Here is a 17,795-nt window from a genome sequence, read left to right on the forward strand (position 1 = left end):
GTGATATTCTTCTCAAAGAAAATAGCTCAATTCGAGATGGATTGATTGGATTGATCGAGACATTAAGGCAAAAGACACTGCCAATTCACCCCCACACACACAACTTCTGCTGCATTAGCAGCCAATACAAGTACCTAGTACAACAAGCCTCCCTTCTTCTATGAAGGTCGTGCCTGGCTCCCAATCGGTTTGGTACATGGTGGTAATGTACATAACGCCTTGCGTTCTTGGAGGTTACTATGTACAATTTGTTGGTACAGCGGGTGGGTTTCTTCCGAAACTCCATGCGACCAATCCTTAATGCTCTGTACAAGCTAAAGTTTCAAAACTGTTGCAAGTGCAGTGATGCAAGTCAGGCGTGGATCTCTGCAATCCCGCACTGATGGATGGCGGTGAAATGGTGTGTCGATGCCTCTCAATGGTGAGAAATTTGAAAGTAGACAAATTTGCGCTCTGTCTGAAGATGCGTGGAAGCTCCGGATGGTGATTGGTTCCGGGCTGTTGGAAAAGAGGTTTCGTTGTTGCAGGAAAGACAATGGCTTGGGGAAATCAGGCCGGGAATGGTGGGATGCTGGGTATCGTTGCACTTTGCCAACGGTCACTTCATCGACGTGCCGCGGTCTTTGATCGTAAGAAAACATAATCTGAAGAGAAGGTGACGGAAAGGTCGATATCGCATGCTGAGAAATCCGAGTACTGGTCGCCGCCAACACCTTGCCGGTAAGAGGGTAGCCAGATTGATCTGGCTCGCTTGAACGCCACAGGTTGGCTCGCGAAAGAAAAAGAAAAAAAAAGGTCGCGGCCCAGAAATCGCATTCAGACAATGCAGGGACGTCAAATGCATCCTGCTTCTTCAGTAAGAGGCCATGCGACGTTGATATGACATGCCGATGCCTTCTGCAATGTCGGTGCCGACGTTGAAGGTGCTTTGCGATCGTGCTCCCAAGGTGCGTCCAAGCGCAGTGGGTGAGTCTTCCATATCATCGGAAGTACTACCAAACGCGAAGGTTTGGTTTCGGAACAGCTTCTGGCGCGGTTGTTGCTTAACCTTGGCCATGCCACGCTCACAAGCCATCTCGTGGCGCTGATCGTTCATCTCCACATAATTCTGTGGGAAGCACTTGGAAGGGTTCTCGGTAAAGAACTTGCTGTATCCACCATCAAGGATATACATCTCTGGATAGGTGAGGTTGGGATAGTTGGCGGCATTGACAGTCCGGTCGTGGCCGCGAATAAACTTTGCGGTAAGGGGTGCACGGTGCACCGAGTACTCACAGTGGAAGATGAGCAAGGTATTGGCGGAGGGCACGTTCTGAGCGAAGAGCTCGTTGGCCAGATGTTGCTTGTCGTTGAAGTTGACTGCACTCTCAATGTGACCTCCTTCGTATTCATACTCAAATCGACAATCGACGACCAACACACGATCATACTTGTCCGCATACTTTTGATCCAAGACATCGAGCATGGTCTGCTGAGAGATTCTGGGTAAGCTTTCGGGCTCGTCGGCAGGCACAAAGAATGGTAGCTTGTGGGTGGAGTCCTGCTCAATGTCCATGGCGGACGATAGACTGGGCTGCGACTCAAAGGTATCCTGCTCCTCTTTCATGATGTCGTCGGGATGTTGAAACATGCTTAATGATCTTCGGATGAGCTTCCTCTGCGGGCGTACAAACGCAGGCCGTCCGGCCAAGGGCTTTCGTACATGACCACCAGACGGTGAGCCATTGCAGCGGTTGGCGTTGCTAACAGATGATTTCCGCGATGGCGGCAGCATCGAACCAAAGCCGGACGGCCGTGGGTCATCCACCGGCGACTCAGTGGAGGTCTCTAATAGACTGGGCGTCGACGAGCATGACAAGCCTGATTGTGCGACATTGCCGAACCGAAAGGGCGGTAGTTGGGTCTCAGCAGTGGTGGGTCGCTGGGGAATGTGAGTGGTGGAGAGACCTTTTGCTCGGGAGAGTCCTGGGCGTGTGACGGGTCTTCGACGTCTGCCGAGACAATGTGAGTGACAATCTCAATTCGTGTTGATCAGCACCAGTGACTTACTCTGGGAAGTCGGGGACGGCTGGAGCTGGGAGGGGCTGCAGCACTGCTAGTTCGGGTACTTGATCGGGGGACAACAGATCTGGGGACAGATCGGTATCTGCACTGGGAGTGGCCTCGGGTGAGGGAGAAGGAAGGGTGAGCTGGAAACAAGGAGCTTTGTGTGGCAATGGCGAGATGTCCATGGACTCAAAGTAGGGCGAGGACGAGGGGATGATGGGTGGAGTCGTGGAAGGGTCAATCTCAATCGGTGGAGTGGCTATGCGTGCTTGCCGGGTTAGCAAAAGTGGCACCTGGGTAGTCATTCGGAATTTGCATGTCGGCACTGACCAAGAGCATGTTGGCGGGGCCTGAAGACATCCTGCGTGAACAATGAACGACGGGGTGTCGGAGCTTGTGGGCTGAGAAGTTCACATTGTCAGTATGGGTGCATGTCGGCCACTCGACGCGAGGAATGCGGGTTACCTTTTATCGATATGGAAGTTGGCGTCTAGATCGGCAGTGAGGCTCGCAGTAGGAGATGAACCGCGCACGGGACGCAGAGAGAAGTAGTCTGGCCGGCGAGGCTTCTCACGGGCCATGTGCATGCTCATGGTATTGAAGTCGAAGCTGTTGGGGCTAAGCGTTTGGCACCCATGGTACATCGAACGGCTGCCTGAGAGATCTTTCCGGCCTCCCCATGCAGGCACTGGTTGCGGACGCATTGCCGCGAGCGGCGATGAGTATTCCATGCTGGATAGCGGTATACGGGTATATGCAGGGCACTGCGAAGGCGTGAAGTCGAATATGTGTTGTGGGCGTAGGTTTCGTGGTGGATGGGTGGGGCGTGTGTCGATCGAGTTTGGGCGGGATGGGCAAGGTAGGTACGGTCGGTAGGATGTAGGTACGGTAGGTAGGTACGATCGGTACGGTCGGTAGGAAGAATGGGATATGAGAGCTGCAGCTGGTGGAAAAAGTCGAGCGTGGAGGAGCGAGGTACCAAACCAATGGCTGCTGCTGTAGCTGCGCTTTCCAACGCGTGCTTGTCGGTGGTGTCTGTCCAAGGAAGGAGCGTCGAGGGTGGGAGATGGACTGTTGAGTGGTTCTTCACGCCGGGTGCATGAAGAGCGAGTGAGCGTGCGGGCGTGCGGGCGAGCGGTGGTGGTCGCGGTCGTGGTGGTCGTCGTCGTCCGGAGTTCAAGTCCAGCGGCACGCAGTGGTTATAATGCCTGACCAGGTCCAGTTCCAGGCCAGTGCAGGAGTCCGGTCCGTGTGTCCCTCGGTGATCTCGCGAGTAGGAAGACGGACAACCTTACTCTGGCGGCGTGTTCCACTTGCCCAACCTGTCGACCTGGACGAGAAATGTTGCGGTGGTGGTCGAGCAGGTCAGGTCGGGTCAGGTCAGGACAGGACAGGACAGCGCAGTGCAGTGGCAGCACCAACGAGGGAGAGGTGGAAGCATAAAGGCTTGCTCGCCAGCTGCAGCGTCGTTGCTATTCGCAACAACCGACCCTCTGGCAGACGACGCACGACCCCCACCTGCGAGCCTTGCGCGCTAATGCTGCAGCCCCAATCGCGGTCAATTGATCAATGCGCTGCCACAGGACGACGACCTTGTCGAAGCGTGTGGTGAGATCCGCTTTCGGATACCGAGCGCGCTTCCCAGTGATCGAATGGGACGACGTGTTGTCCATGTTCCTGCGGTGATGTCTTCGCGATCTGCGACGCCATTAGAGACTGCTACAGCGTGAATGCTTGTTGGGGCCATCGTCGATGGTTCTGCACACTTGCACAGTGCACCACCAAGCGGCACACGCCCGCCCGAGCCCTGCCTACGTAGAGCGCCCCATTATTATTATTACCTACACACTACTACAGTATCTACCGATTCAACCTATACCTCCGTATGTCGAGAACGCGAGAGAGGAATCGGGTACCGAGGAATGCCTCGTCCATGCGCACGCAGGCACGCAGAGTGCAGCGTGCCGCGTTCCACAGCTGCTCACCAGGCCAACTCTGTGCTCGGGATTGCTAGCCTGCTGGATGGGATGCCCGGCAAGGAACAATGGTTCTCATGCCCTCCCGTACATTATTACCTATCCTCCATGCGTCTTCTAGGTTGTACACACCACTCCTGACAGTCCCCGGCCGGAGATAGTACCTACATTGTATCCTGACTTGCCATACTCATACTGACAATACCCGACAGTCCCTACTGACATAGGTACTGACACCAGATTACACCAAGTTACATGTAGGTACGTACAGGTACATTGAACAACGCCGGTGGTAAATACAGTCAGCAGCCATGGTCTCATCCTACATGGACATGCAGTATTATGCCTACTAAAGTACTACTATTACCGCCCATTATATCCTATTTGTGACTGAACGCATAGCTAGCCGCTGGGCTTCTGATAACGGCACATGCTGCGATGCCTCCTCCTTCGCTACGAGGTAGAACTAGGCGGTATGGTGATGTCTCTACTCATGATAACTTGCTTTCGCCTCCAAGAGGGTTTCAGCCGTTTCTCTTGGGCACAGTCGAACAAACGCACCCCACTTTGCCCGCCCTGCCTTGCTGTTCGACTATCCAACACGAACGGTGACCAACCTTTCCAATGCCTGTCTCTTGACGTTTCTGATGCGATTCATCAGATCAACATCATCAGCATCATCGTCCACCGGGCATAGCCGTCGGGCGGCGCAGTGGGCTCCATCATTGGCGGTGGTAGTCCCCGGGCTGGGGCATTGTGGCTGTCTCGCGTGGGACTCTGCTGCATTTCCACGATCATGCTAGCCTGCATCGATTTCGACACACTTTTCGCATCACCGATTGATACGTCATATTCGATTGCGCTTTCACTGAGCCACATCACTGAGCAATTCCTCTTCCGGTCGATACGGATGTTCGTAGTTTACGCGAGCTAGCTTTCTCGGGCAATCTGGATCCTGTCGGAGATGGCATTTGCAGCAGTAGTTCACGATATAGTCTGTAGCCACCACCACCACCAACAACAACAATAACAATAACAACAAGTTGTAAGTTGTGAGAGCTTGATGAGGGGCGCCGGGATGGCCGAACTGCCAAGCCTTCTTGGAGTTTGTTTCGCCCGCACGGGACTAATAAAGGTACTGGAGTCTACTCTGTGTTGCTGCGTGCTCTCGTTCTGTCCCGTCTGTCCCGTCTGTGCACATACACACGGGAACAACTTTACAAGTTTTTATACAACTTCTGACGCCCCCATCCAGAGTTCGTTATTGTGGCAGACGCTCGCTCGCTCACTAGCTCACTCATCAGTGCATCTGTACCTAGTACGGTAGGTACATGTATTCGGTACATGTATTCGACTAACATCACATGACGCTCACCGCAGAAACACCTCCTACACACACATACATGTACTTACCTGAGATAAGGCAGGTAAGGTATACATGTATATGCACAGTGATAACGTACTCCTAGTACTCCTACTGTATGTCTCACACATCTGTATCAGCATTCGCATGAGACTTCCATCCACGGCGGCCTTGTCCAGGTGACTGATCGCACAGGCACAGCTCTACAGGGCCTATCTACTAGGCCATGTGACGGCGGCGCGCCAGGATTGGCCTGTATCACTCCGGAACGACGTGTTGTAGACGTGTCTGGGCTCTCTCCCTCTCTGGGGTGGGCTCGTCCTCGCTTCACGGTGTGCCACGGCTGTTGCTCGAAGGCACGTGTTGCTAGACATTCCGTTGCTGGTCGTTGCTATGTTACAGCACCTTACTTACATGTATGTACGTACCTCCTACGCTGTTTTTTGCCTGCTTGGGCCTCCCGCCTGCCCGCCTGGGGCCTCTTAATTCTTCCTCTGCCAATTGCGTCCCATCATTATGGCCCCGGGGGCATGTTTGCCTGCCACTCGTTCATTTCGCGTGTCTGGGCCCCATTCTTATAAAAAGGAAAAAGAGGTCATGGTGCCTCATCGCGCTCCGCTCGGCGACTGCTAACTCATCTTTCCCACACACACGCACACACTACGAGAGAAACCCGCCTCGGGTATCTATGGACTCCTTGCAGGCTCTGTGCAGTCTTTTTTCTCTCTCCTTTTTACCCAGCGGCCAGCGAAAAAAACTACCCTGAAACATTGACCGACGACTACCTGTAGATGGGGATAATGCTGACGACTACTCGGAGCTTTTTTTTTTTTAATCTACCATACAAGTGGTAGTTGTAGAACACCCCCTCCCTCCCTCCCTCCCTCCCTCCCAACGAGCCAGACCGCCTTACTTTTTTATTTTGTGCACTGTTCTGTAGCAACAACCGGCTCGAGTGACGACTAGGCTCCCCGTTGCCGGAGCATCACAGACAAGACACAGACACAGAGCAATGAAGGGGAACCGCGCTGCTCTACTGCTGGACCTTGCGCTACGTTGTCAAACGTCGGATCATCTTCTTCAGCCTCCGATTCGATGGCTTGGGATATAGAGTCCGGGTCGGTCTTGCATCTGGGGACAAAGATTTATGTACAATCTTCTTACACGCACACAGACACACACATACCTCTCTGTGAGGGGGGAACATGTATACACACAACAGTTAAACCCTACTAGTCTGTGCTGTGCCCTTCTATATCCACTATCCCGACCACCCGCGTACTGTATGGTTCGTCGAGAGGCGTAGAGACTCTACCTCCGTACCGGTTTTTTTTTCTTCCTTTCCCTTGTCTCGAACAGATAGAGGAGGTAGAGGGAAAATACGTTTTTTTGTTCCGTGTCGGTACCAGAAAAAAAAAGAGAGTGATAGACACGGTGCAACGTCGCCAACGACGTTTTATTTTTTTCCTTCTCTGCACACGCGGCCTTGCAGCCAACACGTGGTCGACTGGAGACATGTCTTTGTGAAGGAAGGGAAGAAAGAAAGGGGGAGGGGGGTGTCTGATGGACCATGGCGGACTTTCCGGTTGCTAAGGTCAGGTATTGACGTACCTGTACAGGCTGTACTGTAGGCTGGATCCTACGACCTTACGTACCTTACCTACTCATATATCGTGTCATCAAACAAGAAAAAAGACATGCTACATACACTGCAGCTAGGGGGTAATGTAAGGTAATGCACCTACCTGAGGTAAGGTAAGGTAAGGTACATGTAGGTAGGATGATGTTCCCGCCGATATACGCAGCAGCTACAGCAGCAGCAGCCAACTACCACAACAACAAAACATCCCGTCGTCATCATCATCAACAAACAACAAACAACAACAACAATACCAATGACATGTACCATCATCACCGTAGTCCGTCCATAGCAAGGTAAAAGTAAAAAGTAAAAGGTAAAGGTAAGGTAAAGGTTCCACATCGGTCGGCCTTTGCACACATCACATCATGGCCCTGTACTACTTGTACTGACTTACTACGAAGGAGGGTAACAAAAACCCCGATCCGAGATGCCAAACGTATGACATATAAGACGAAAAAAAAATAAGAAGTCTAGGGCGATAAGGTATGGGCTTCAATCGTAGCGCTGAGCTGAGCTGATTGTTACGATCACGACTACATACACTTGATAAACTCCGAAGTCGTCGCGCGATCACTATCCCGTTAAGAAAGATCAGATCAGATCAGATCAGATCGATATGTCTAGTCTGATCTTGTCTTGAAAAAGGAAAGGAAAGGGAAGGGAAGGAAAGGTCCTGATCATCGAGAAAAAATCAAAAGTATATCTGGGGTTAGGTTAGGTTAGATGATGTAGGCAGCTAAGTTATATTTTTTATGTCATTATATGAAGATACAGGTACTTGGTTGTATGTATATGTAGATTCCGAGATGTACGGACAGACTGACTGACAGACTGACTGACAGACAGACAGATAGGCAGACAGATAGGGCTTCTGGCTTGGCTTTCATCGAGATATGAACTTGGGTTTTCCTTGGACTTGGACTTGGGAGGGAAATCGGGATTGTTTTAGAGATCTGGGGATTTTGGACTCTGGCTTTATAGGTTGTTGTTGATTTGGAACTGCTTTTTAGGCAGGTTGTAGAGACACACACATATACAGAGAGAGAGAGAGAGAGAGAGAGAGAGAGAGTGTGTGTGTGTGTATGTGTAGTAAGAGAGAGAGAGAGAGGGAGAGGGAGAGGGAGAGGGAGAGAAAGACAGAGAGAGCTACTTGATATATGTAGGTATCTCCAAGTATCTTCTCTAGCTAATATCTCTAGGTAGGTATGTCTTCAGATCTTCAATAGTACTAAGAACGCTACAACTACTCTAGACTTTAGTATTATACTTAGTAGAGAGGTAGTACGTCTGCGGTAGCCTTACTCGTTCTTCCTCTTCCTCTTCCTCTTCCTCTTCCTCTTCCTCTTCCTCTTCCTCTTCCTCTTCCTCTTCCTCTTCCTCTTCCTCTTCCTCTTCCTCCTTCTCCTTCTTCTTTTTCTCCTCCTTCTTCTTTACTGTACACTGTTCTCCCTTTCCTAGTCAAGATCAAAAATTCGAGACAAACCTACCTTATTTAAGAGACAACAAAAAACAATAAAAAATCCACGCAATCTCAACGCGCAAGAATCCACGAACGATAACATCGCTCCGCCTACTCTCCTCAGCTAGGTATCTATCCTTAACAAACAGGTAACAAAGTACAAGTCGTCGTAAAAATTAACGAAACTAAACTCCTCCCCCAAACCCTTATTGCTCTCGTTCTTCAAATTTTCCCCTTCGGCAAAGATCTCTTAATAGAAAAGTCTATAGCGAGCCAACGGGTCCTGTATTAGCGCGGCTATATTTCGCTTTGCTCAAATACGATAGATACCTATGTACTAGGTAGGTAGGAAAAGTGTCGATGGATAACGTCGAATTGGTAGTATTCAGTAGTGGTAGTAGTAATCGTCGGCCGCTTGCTAGGAGGTAGTAGTAAGTTAGGATCCAAAGTCTATCGTAAGGCGGGTAGATGAATCAAGGTGCCCGAGCGAGCGAGGAAGTCGACGGGGGTAGAGGTCGCTGAAGGAGTAGAATCTGCTGTTGTTGGACCTTGCGATTCCTAAGAAGAGGGAGGGAGGGGGAGAGAGTCAGGGCTGTAGGGAGAGGTTGCTAGAACTAACCTCAAGTCGCCTGAGATATGCGTACAGCTGAATTGCTTAGCAGGATGAATTGGTGCGAGCGTAGAAGTCGGGGGTAGTTCGCTAGTCTTAGGTCGGGCTCTATAGATCGAATGTCAACTTTGAACTTTGCTGCTTCGATGAGTAGCGACTTGTGTCAGTAGTTAGGTTGGAGAGTAGAGCTGCTGTACTGGAAATAGTAACACTAGTGTAAGATAGAGTCGCGATGGGTACTAGAAGAGGGATAACGTACGCGGACAGGAGATGTTGGTCGCTAGGTTCCGTATAGTAGGTACATAGGTAGACTGGCAGTCCTAGGGAGAGTGAGGAGTATACAAAGTCATCTGCCTTATACAGAGTAAGCTTGGAAGAGAAAACGGTCTGCTTGGTGCTACCGTATAATATCGAAAACCGGTGTTTCTTGTTTGTCGAGCGAGGTAGGTTCAGTATTGATCTTTGTACTACTAAGTCGTTCAAAGGTCGCTTTCGTGGCAATCAGTTCGGATGAGCTTGGATAAACCAGTCGGTGAGAAATGGAGGTAAGATCGAGAGAAACTTCAAGTATTCACTTCTTTCTGCCAGGGATTGGCTTAATCGGGAGTGACAGTCATTTCTACAGGGACGATCGTAAAATCTGCTTTGTGCATAAGACTTGCCTTTATTCATTGAGGTAGCAGCTGCGAGAGAGGCAATACTAGGACTTCTCTTCTTCCACGTAGGGACTGTGAGAATTAAGCAACATTTGGTATTTCCGTACCTTCAGTAGCTCCGCAACTTCAAGCACTTGATCAACGACATTCATGGCCGATGCAACGCTTGGTCCAAATGCCGCACGATCCAGGTATTCTGAATCCATGGTCAGATACCAAAAGTGATGATGACTGACGGAGTACCGCACAAAGTTGGGAGCATTGCCTCTGAAGGTGATTACGAGCGCCTCACGCCGCTTCTGGAAACTTGCTGACTTCGAGTATTTGAGCTGAATAGAACTAGATCCTGTGTTAACATGAGCTTCCGAAACTTGAATTCTGACAGCGAGGGTCACTAGCAAGATTCGGCTACTTTGTTGTCATTCCCCATACATAGGATGCATTGACCAGTTAGCATACTTCGTGTTGGCGAGCAGCTGAGGACGCAATATGAGTGACTGCGGTCCTCAAATACCTAGTGGGTGCCTAATTGTGCAGCCGAGTACATGTGCAACCATCAAATCTCGACGGCTATAGGTATTTGAAGCCTACCTAGAGGTACCTTATGTCTGATTTCCTGGTAGGACTGCACTATAGATGCTAGGCGGCTGCAGAGGTGAATTCCTGATCAGCGGCTACATGACTGGTGAAGAGTAGTGCAACGGTATGCCCTGCGAGTGCGCTTGGAGGCATTATACCAATAGTCGATGGTGAAGATGAAAGTGAATTTCAATGTTTGATGACACAAAAAGGGGAGAAGTGCGTGATGTCGGCAATGTTACTCATCAATGTACAACCTTGTATACAGTGGCCGTTACTGCCTCAGGCCGCTCGGGCTCCTTCTAATATCGTCAACATCATTGGCCACCGCCGTCCAGAGCTTCCCGAGTTCCTTTGGTACGACGACCAGACATCGCCACCTCGCGACACCCATACCGCATACCACACACGAAATGGCATCGCCGCGAGCCATCACCGCGCTGGCGCGCTCGCGGCCCACCTACTCCCTCCTCAGCGCCGCAGCTGGACGCCCGGCGGCCTTCTCAACTGGGGTAGTGAGGCAAAGAGCGCATGAGGCAAAAGCAGAAGGACTACCTCCTCAAGGCTTCAGGCTGCCTACTCCACGGAAATGGAACGAGAACAAGGAGAGCATTTGGGATGCGGCAGGCAAATACTTCCTTCTCACCGAGATGGCGAGAGGAATGTACGTGCTCCTTGAGCAGTTCTTCCGCCCTCCGTAAGTTCTTCTTCGGCCATTGGACCTGCAGTGAAGGCAGGAGTACGGCAGTACTAAGATGGTGTCAATAGATACACCATATACTACCCGTTCGAGAAGGGCCCCATCTCCCCGCGCTTCCGTGGCGAACATGCTTTGAGACGATACCCCACGGGCGAGGAGCGCTGCATCGCCTGCAAGCTGTGCGAGGCCATCTGCCCGGCACAGGCCATCACAATCGAAGCTGAAGAGCGAGAAGATGGCAGCCGAAGAACGACGCGCTACGACATTGATATGACCAAGTGCATTTACTGCGGCTTCTGTCAAGAGTCTTGCCCCGTGGATGCCATCGTGGAGAGCCCGAACGCCGAGTACGCGACAGAGACGCGCGAGGAGCTTTTGTACAACAAGGAGAAGCTCCTCTCGAACGGAGACAAGTGGGAGCCGGAATTGGCAGCTGTGGCAAGAGCGGATGCGCCATACAGATAAAGCTGATGGCTGGAGGATGAGGTTCTGTTTCCTTGGAGTGCAAGAGATGGCACTCAACGATACCTAGGCAGGCAGTTCTCTATGTCGTTTGAAGTGCTACAAATGCTACAGATACTGTACATACGGACGGACGGTGCTTCCACGGCGATGAGCTGACCCTATAATGGAGGACATTGTAGATTGTATTTGTCCGTTCCAGCAAAGACAGCACAAATTCGGAGCTTACCTGATGCAACCCGCTGTCGAGTTTCTCACGTAGCATTAGCGCACTCGAGGACTCGACCATATGAGTGCCCCTGCCGCGTATACAGCCGCTTGAAACGTGCTGGTCCAGTCGTGGGCTTGACTGTGCATCGCACCCACCAGACTCCCCTCACAGTCCGCACGCTGCAGTGTAGTAGAAAGCACCTGGCACACTGGCCTGTCTGAACACCTTGCCGCTTCTCGACTCAGTCATCAGCGCTGCGAACTCATCTTTCCCCACAGCCCACGCCTGATCAATGCCTATGCGTACCTGAGTATAGTTGATCCCGATGCTTCACTTGTGGTCTGCTGCTACTGCCATTTGCATGTTCGAACAATTCCAAGCTTATTACCCATTCATCTCATCCGACCTGGCATGTCGAATGCCGTGCCGTCTCGTCTTGGTTGATGATTGTGATTGACAGCTCAGCCTCAATGGAAGATACTTGGCATGCCGTGCTGCCGTGCTGTCGTGCTTCAGCCTCTCCGATTGACAGCTTCATCAGCCTCAAACGTAGCAGAAAGCAGGCTTTTTGCTGAAAGATGAAACGAGCTTCACATCGAGCGGACTCGGCTCCTCATCAACAACCAGGCGGGAATACAGCGCCAACGGGCCATCCCGGCCATACAGGACAAGTACGCACGATGGTTTCATCATGCAGGTCCCTCAGGTTCTGTGACAGCAATAGTAAGGTAGACCCTCTCATCGCCATCGGACTGTCGCCAGATCGAAACTCTCCGAGGGTCTTCTCCGAGGGTCAATCTTGATACTCAGCCCGCGCAGGCTGTGCAATCCATAACACGAACCGATGCCACTAGTACCTAGGAGGTAGTATCCGCTTGGTCGTGGGCGGTCAAACTCCCCAAGCCATTCGCGTTTTCTCACAACCTTCCAGAAGCAGAACTAGCCTGACGAGAGCGCACACTACCTCCAACCTCCACTAGCAACTAGGGTCCGCAAACAAATCTGCCACCAAACCACGGCCCACGCACAACGGGAGCTCGTGCGGCTTGCGCGACTTCACCAGTGCACGACGCTCGGACGGCAAATTTTGAAACTCTTCTTCTCGACCGACATCAACCCGACTGCTGGTACGGAGCCTAGGAGGTATGATGATGATATCAGATTGGTTGATGCCCGTCTCGATATATCAGCGTGATACGCGTGTTATTCGAGCACTCGCAACGCTCATTTTGCGTTGGTCGAGAGAGAGAGAGATTGAAACACATCTGATGTATGTATGATTTTATTGTGGTTTTACGGAACGGTGAAAAATGCCTCGGGGAAACCGCACGGGTGACGGGACAATACCTGTGATATATTGGCTGGAAGCTCTAGGCGAGACGAGAGTTTACTGGGGAAAGCCATTGGTTCATTTGGACCTGTACCAACCCGCCCCAGGTGGACCACGAGCAGCGGTTCTTGTGTAGGGAGTGTAGGCTAAAATAATCAGGGTAACCTCCTCTCCTCTCCCTCGGCCGACTCTCCTTGTCTTGTGCCCTTCTCCAATATCACACCGTGCACACCCTCACCCTCACCCTCACCCTCCAGCTTTTATTATACCAGTCGTGCAAAACTGACGATCCGTCGGCCCGAGCAGCAGATACTGGAACGGGGACTCATCATCATCATCATCATCAGCCAAGCTTAGAGACATCGTACTAGGGTACCACGCGACACGAATCGTGGTCGCTGACGATCGTCCTCTCCCACTCACGGACTACTGCACAGACGTTGCCGACCTTATTACAGTCCTCTACTCTCTCCAAGCAGTGATATTGCTCAAAAACCCAAACGCCTGCTACTCGTGTGACCACATCATCGCTCAAACCCTTCTCCAACTACTGCTGCCGGATTCAGCATCAATTTTCCCCGCTTGAAGGAAACCAACAGAAGAAAAAAAAAGATATCACAGTCCCCTACCAAAGGTACCTACCTCCATCTCGGTCACCATCATGGGCCTCATCGACAGAATCAAGGCAAAAATGGAAATCCGCCGGCTGGAGCAACGCTACACCCGGCGAGAAAAACGCAGCACCTTCATCTCGGGAGCGCAATACGTCGATGGCGAATACGTCTACAACCACAACACGGGAGGAAGCAGTAGTGCAAATTCCTCCAGCAGTATTGGAAGCACCAGCAATCACCATCAGCCTCATCATCAGCAGCCGCAGCAGCAGCAGCATCATACCAATACCAATCATCGTCACAGTATGATCAACAACAACCACCACCACCACCACCACCATCGCAACAATAATGATCATTATGTCCCTGCGATTGGTCTCGGAAGCGTCGATAATAATAGCTATACACCTGCGAATGGCCATGGAAATGCTCATCATAGCTATATGCCTGCGAATGGGACGCCGTTTGCTGCCAATGGGAGTGCGAGTACGAATAAGAACAAGAGAATGTCTAGATTATTTGCGTAGTAGGAAATGTGAGAGATATGAGGGAAAAGAGAGAGAGCAAGAGAGCAGGAGAAGTGCAGAGCAGAGATGATGACGCACTTTCTTCTCCTTCACAGCAGGGCAATGCATGCATGCATTCAGTTGCCACCGGAAAAAGGTATTTACCCTCCATGAGAGGTGCTGCTGATGCTAGACTGCTGGTGCAGCCCCGTGCACTGTCTGAGCGCATGCGCGCGCCATCTCCGATTTGAGCCAAGCAAAGCAAAAGCAAGCATGCCCAGGACTGAGTGAGGACTGGCCACCCATTACTACCAAAGGTACCTACTTTACCTAGGCACCTTACATCACCGCCATGGATCCGGATCCATTCCATCTCTGCTGCTCCTCCGCCAAAACTTCAAGTCACTACCTACCATATACTTCCATCCATCCTTCTTCCAAGCCGAAAGGACAAGGAAGGAAATATTCACTTGCGAAAGAGAAAGAATTAAACTTCCATCCATATACGAGAAAGAATGGAAGGAAGAAAGCAAGCAAGCAACTTTGTTACCGCGCAAAGTACCTACCTACCTACCCATGGAAGGAAGAACTTTCTCTTTCTACCTTCAGTCTTCACCGCGCGGAATTTTGGATACCAATGTGATTGAGAGAAGAGTTATTTTCACATGCCCCTTTTCTTCTTCCTTTTGCATGAGGAGGAGGAAAAGGAGGAGCGAGAATCGAGAATCGAGAATCGACTACGGGCTTGAGATCACTCACTCACTCACTACATGGATACTATCGCCGCTGTACTCAAGTGCAAGTGCAAGTGCACAAGAGAAACGAGGGGAGAAAGGGTAGTATGAGTAGAAGGAAGTCGCGGAGGAAGGATGTTGGAAGAAGAAGAAGAAGAGATTGGGGTTGGGGTTGGGGTTACTCTCATTTCGTTGAGTGATGGCTCGAATAGGAGAGAGAGAGAGAGAGAGAGAGAATGCGTGTATGTGCGATGAATGAGGGATGATCAATCAATGCGTCGCCCGCGTCGGTGATTATGAATCCCAAAAAAGGCATTTTCTTTTCTTTTCTTTTTTTTTGTCACAAATCTACGAAACCATACTGTCTGTCCAAAGCTCGCTTCTTTTTTTTTCCGGCTATGTGTGCGATGAATGACCCATCACATAGAGAAAGTTCACATCATCTTACCTGCAGGCATTTATTGGTTTGATATAAAATGTACAACTGTACAGACAGAAAACTTGGCATTGATATTAAAGGATACATGTTACATACCTTGTGAACATATGAACATATGACTGGCATATGACCCATGATTGAACAAAATGTAGGTATCCGATGGGGTGAAAATTGACCATCGATGAGAGAGTTGAGGTTACTGACAATGGATGGGCTTGGCTTGGATGAGGAGAGTAAAAAATAGAATGGGAAGATACACCTAATGGTGATGATACAACTCCGTTGCTAGAGTTTGATTTGTGCGAAACTTCATCACTCATCGCCTCGTGTGAAATGTTTGGTCAGTCCAATCTTCGATCCGTAGCAAGCACTCTTCTCACGCGCATGCCTGCATCATGCTTTCGCACGAGCGGTGCTGCGCTTTCAGGATCACCTGATGCAACCTCAGCACGGTCACTTTGCTCCTGCGTGTTGCTGTCGTGCGGAGACGACTCGCCGCCATTCGCGAGGACCGATCTTCCATAGTCATGGAGAAGTTCTCGCTGACGCTGATCCAAGAGATCTGGACGTCCAACGATATGTGTCAGAAACGGTTCATACGCCCGAGTAGGATCTTCCGCTGCGGTCATCTTGTGGACCCACTGCTTGAGAAGTACTTGGGTCCGGATCATGGTCCCCAGTATATGTTTGATGGCATGCGTCCGTGACCCTAGGTCATTGCTAGGATTTGCAGGGTCTTGCAGGGTCAACAGGTAGGGCTGGTGTTCATTGCGTTGACACAGACGCCATTGCGCGGCCCGCACTTGGTCACCTCTACGTTGTGTTGAGGCCATGTAGCGGTTGAACTGTGGCTGAGGATCGTGTTTCTTGAACCTCTGACGTGGAAAGCAGGATACACCGTGTTCGGCGGGATTGATTGTCTTTCTCGGATCGTAGTATGCGAGAAAGCGACGCAGCAGGCCAACTGTCTTCGTGCCGTCATGCACAGAAGTTGGAATGGAGTCCGACCGCGGCCGCAGTTGCGGAGGCAGAAGCATTACGAAGCAGCCATACGAGCCAATGCCTCCATTATGGACGGATAGAAGGCCCCTGACTTCGAAAAAGGTGCGCATGACCACGAAGAGATCGTAGAGGTAGGGAATCTGAGCGAGGTAGCTACGAGTAGCTTCTTCCTGAGGTTTCGAGGAGCTTGTCGCCACGATCTGGAAATCGAGGCCGGAAGGCTTGTGATGAAAGTTGATGATGGGGTGGAAGCTGTCACGAAGCGTGACCGTGCTGAAGTACTGTGGCTCCTTGCGCAAGGCCTTGTATATGTGGCCCATACGGCTGTACATCCTTTTTGAATACTCGAACGGTGGTTTCCTGGTTGTCTTCCCGTCTGTTGCCCATATGCGAAGGTCGACATCGGATGTTGCCATTGCAAGACCATTCCTCTCAGAACCATGAACCTCGAGGCTCGTGAAAGCCTGCACAGGAGGTGACAAGCTTTCATGGATGAATTTTCGGACTTGTTCCGTGGCCGCCTGCCGCGCAATGCGTTCCACTGGCGTCGGTTTCATGAACTCGACGAACCGTGAAATCTCAATATTCAGCCAATTGACGGCGTTTCCGTCGCCACTTGTTCGGGAGAGCCGCAGTTCTTTCGGCTGCACTTCCCACGGTGCTGGAGGAAGCGCACCTTGCTCAGCAGTAGGCGCACGAGGCAAGATGACCATAGGAGCGTAATCAAAGGCGAGCATTCGGGTCTGTTGATCCAGTGCCGAAATCGCGCTGTGGTCGCTCTTCTCGTGATGCAGTTCGCGACGTAATGTGGCTAGCTTGCTAATATGGGGCTTCCAGCTCTCTGCGTCTAGAAATCTTTCGCCACGGTGACATCGAAACCAGACCCTGGGATCCGACAAAGAATACATACAGTTACCATTGGCAAGCCTATCAGCAGCATGAGCCAACATGCGAGTCGCAAGGCGTTTGCTTCTGTCGCGTTCTTCCATGAAAGAGAGAGACTCCACGGTTGCCGTGCTGTCCTTCTTCTCGTCCTCGTCCTTCTCCTCGTCCTTCTCCTCGTCCTTCTCCTCCTGGCCATGTCGAGTATGCGTCTGCGTGTGAGCCTCCTCGGCCTGCAATCGCTGTTCGCAATGTCCGATACCTTCTTGTACGATCTTCTTGCTCTTGCCATGGCCTGGACCGGGCGCGACCGCTTTGACAGTGGCCTTCTGGTCTCCTTCCGGAATACGTGTCCCGTTAAGTGTCATCTCTCCCCATTCTGTTGCCTCCCACGATGATGCAGTGCGTTCATCTTCGCTTTTTCGTGTTGCAGCGATGCCAAATGCTGCTCGTAGAGCCAGCGACGGACTGTAGGCATTGCTGGCTCGACATGCTGCGCGCCACGCAATTCGCCGGCATTGCATGAGGATGTGAAGCTGGTTGATATCTCCACCTCCAGGCAACTACATGTAGGAGGTAGAACC

The 17,795-nt window shown here is 51.1% G+C and overlaps 6 protein-coding genes across 6 annotated transcripts; 4 read left to right on the plus strand and 2 right to left on the minus strand.

The window, feature by feature from the left end:
- On the minus strand, window positions 1-3,556 carry SEPMUDRAFT_149436 (Rhodanese-like protein). The gene is made up of 4 exons (XM_016905549.1): window positions 2,512-3,556; window positions 2,377-2,447; window positions 2,050-2,305; window positions 1-1,991 (listed from the first exon to the last, which is right to left on the minus strand). Exons 1-4 carry the CDS (start codon window positions 2,775-2,777, stop codon window positions 854-856), a joined length of 1,731 nt encoding a protein of 576 aa, XP_016761017.1. The 5' UTR covers window positions 2,778-3,556; the 3' UTR covers window positions 1-853.
- Window positions 3,557-10,706: 7,150 nt separating this feature from the next.
- Window positions 10,707-11,734, plus strand: SEPMUDRAFT_156479 (NADH-quinone oxidoreductase). The gene is made up of 2 exons (XM_016907676.1): window positions 10,707-11,028; window positions 11,100-11,734. The coding sequence occupies exons 1-2, from the start codon at window positions 10,745-10,747 to the stop codon at window positions 11,494-11,496; spliced, it is 681 nt and encodes a 226-aa protein (XP_016761018.1). The 5' UTR covers window positions 10,707-10,744; the 3' UTR covers window positions 11,497-11,734.
- A 1,584-nt stretch (window positions 11,735-13,318) lies between these two features.
- Window positions 13,319-13,991, plus strand: SEPMUDRAFT_86316 (uncharacterized protein; the record flags this gene model as incomplete). The annotated part of the gene is made up of 1 exon (XM_016910410.1): window positions 13,319-13,991. A coding segment is annotated over one exon (302 nt), but the record flags the coding sequence as incomplete, so codon positions are not given.
- On the plus strand, window positions 13,696-13,875 carry SEPMUDRAFT_16163 (uncharacterized protein; the record flags this gene model as incomplete). Its single annotated transcript, XM_016907948.1, has 1 exon — window positions 13,696-13,875. A coding segment is annotated over one exon (180 nt), but the record flags the coding sequence as incomplete, so codon positions are not given.
- A 32-nt stretch (window positions 13,992-14,023) lies between the features above and the next one.
- On the plus strand, window positions 14,024-15,193 carry SEPMUDRAFT_125976 (uncharacterized protein). The gene has a single exon (XM_016902026.1). The coding sequence runs from the start codon at window positions 14,193-14,195 to the stop codon at window positions 14,403-14,405; it is 213 nt and encodes a 70-aa protein (XP_016761021.1). The 5' UTR covers window positions 14,024-14,192; the 3' UTR covers window positions 14,406-15,193.
- Window positions 15,194-15,492: 299 nt separating this feature from the next.
- SEPMUDRAFT_149440 (uncharacterized protein) lies at window positions 15,493-17,752 on the minus strand. The gene has a single exon (XM_016905550.1). The coding sequence runs from the start codon at window positions 17,733-17,735 to the stop codon at window positions 15,669-15,671; it is 2,067 nt and encodes a 688-aa protein (XP_016761022.1). The 5' UTR covers window positions 17,736-17,752; the 3' UTR covers window positions 15,493-15,668.
- Window positions 17,753-17,795: the final 43 nt, after the last annotated feature.

The sequence above is a fragment of the Sphaerulina musiva genome (assembly GCF_000320565.1).
Source record: "Sphaerulina musiva SO2202 unplaced genomic scaffold SEPMUscaffold_5, whole genome shotgun sequence".
Classification (NCBI taxonomy): Eukaryota; Fungi; Ascomycota; class Dothideomycetes; order Mycosphaerellales; family Mycosphaerellaceae; genus Sphaerulina; species Sphaerulina musiva.

Bases quoted from the DNA above. Each gene is read 5' to 3' on its own strand.
- SEPMUDRAFT_149436 (XM_016905549.1), bottom strand. From the start codon at position 2,777: ATGGAATACTCATCGCCGCTCGCGGCAATGCGTCCGCAACCAGTGCCT. The intron at 2,306-2,376 runs GTCAGTGCCGAC...AAGCACGCATAG, and splicing joins GCCCCGCCAACATGCTCTTG to CCACTCCACCGATTGAGATT. The intron at 1,992-2,049 runs GTAAGTCACTGG...TTGTCTCGGCAG, and splicing joins GCCGTCCCCGACTTCCCAGA to ACGTCGAAGACCCGTCACAC.
- SEPMUDRAFT_156479 (XM_016907676.1), top strand. From the start codon at position 10,745: ATGGCATCGCCGCGAGCCATCACCGCGCTGGCGCGCTCGCGGCCCACC. The intron at 11,029-11,099 runs GTAAGTTCTTCT...TGGTGTCAATAG, and splicing joins GAGCAGTTCTTCCGCCCTCC to ATACACCATATACTACCCGT.
- SEPMUDRAFT_125976 (XM_016902026.1), top strand. From the start codon at position 14,193: ATGAGGGAAAAGAGAGAGAGCAAGAGAGCAGGAGAAGTGCAGAGCAGA.
- SEPMUDRAFT_149440 (XM_016905550.1), bottom strand. From the start codon at position 17,735: ATGCAATGCCGGCGAATTGCGTGGCGCGCAGCATGTCGAGCCAGCAAT.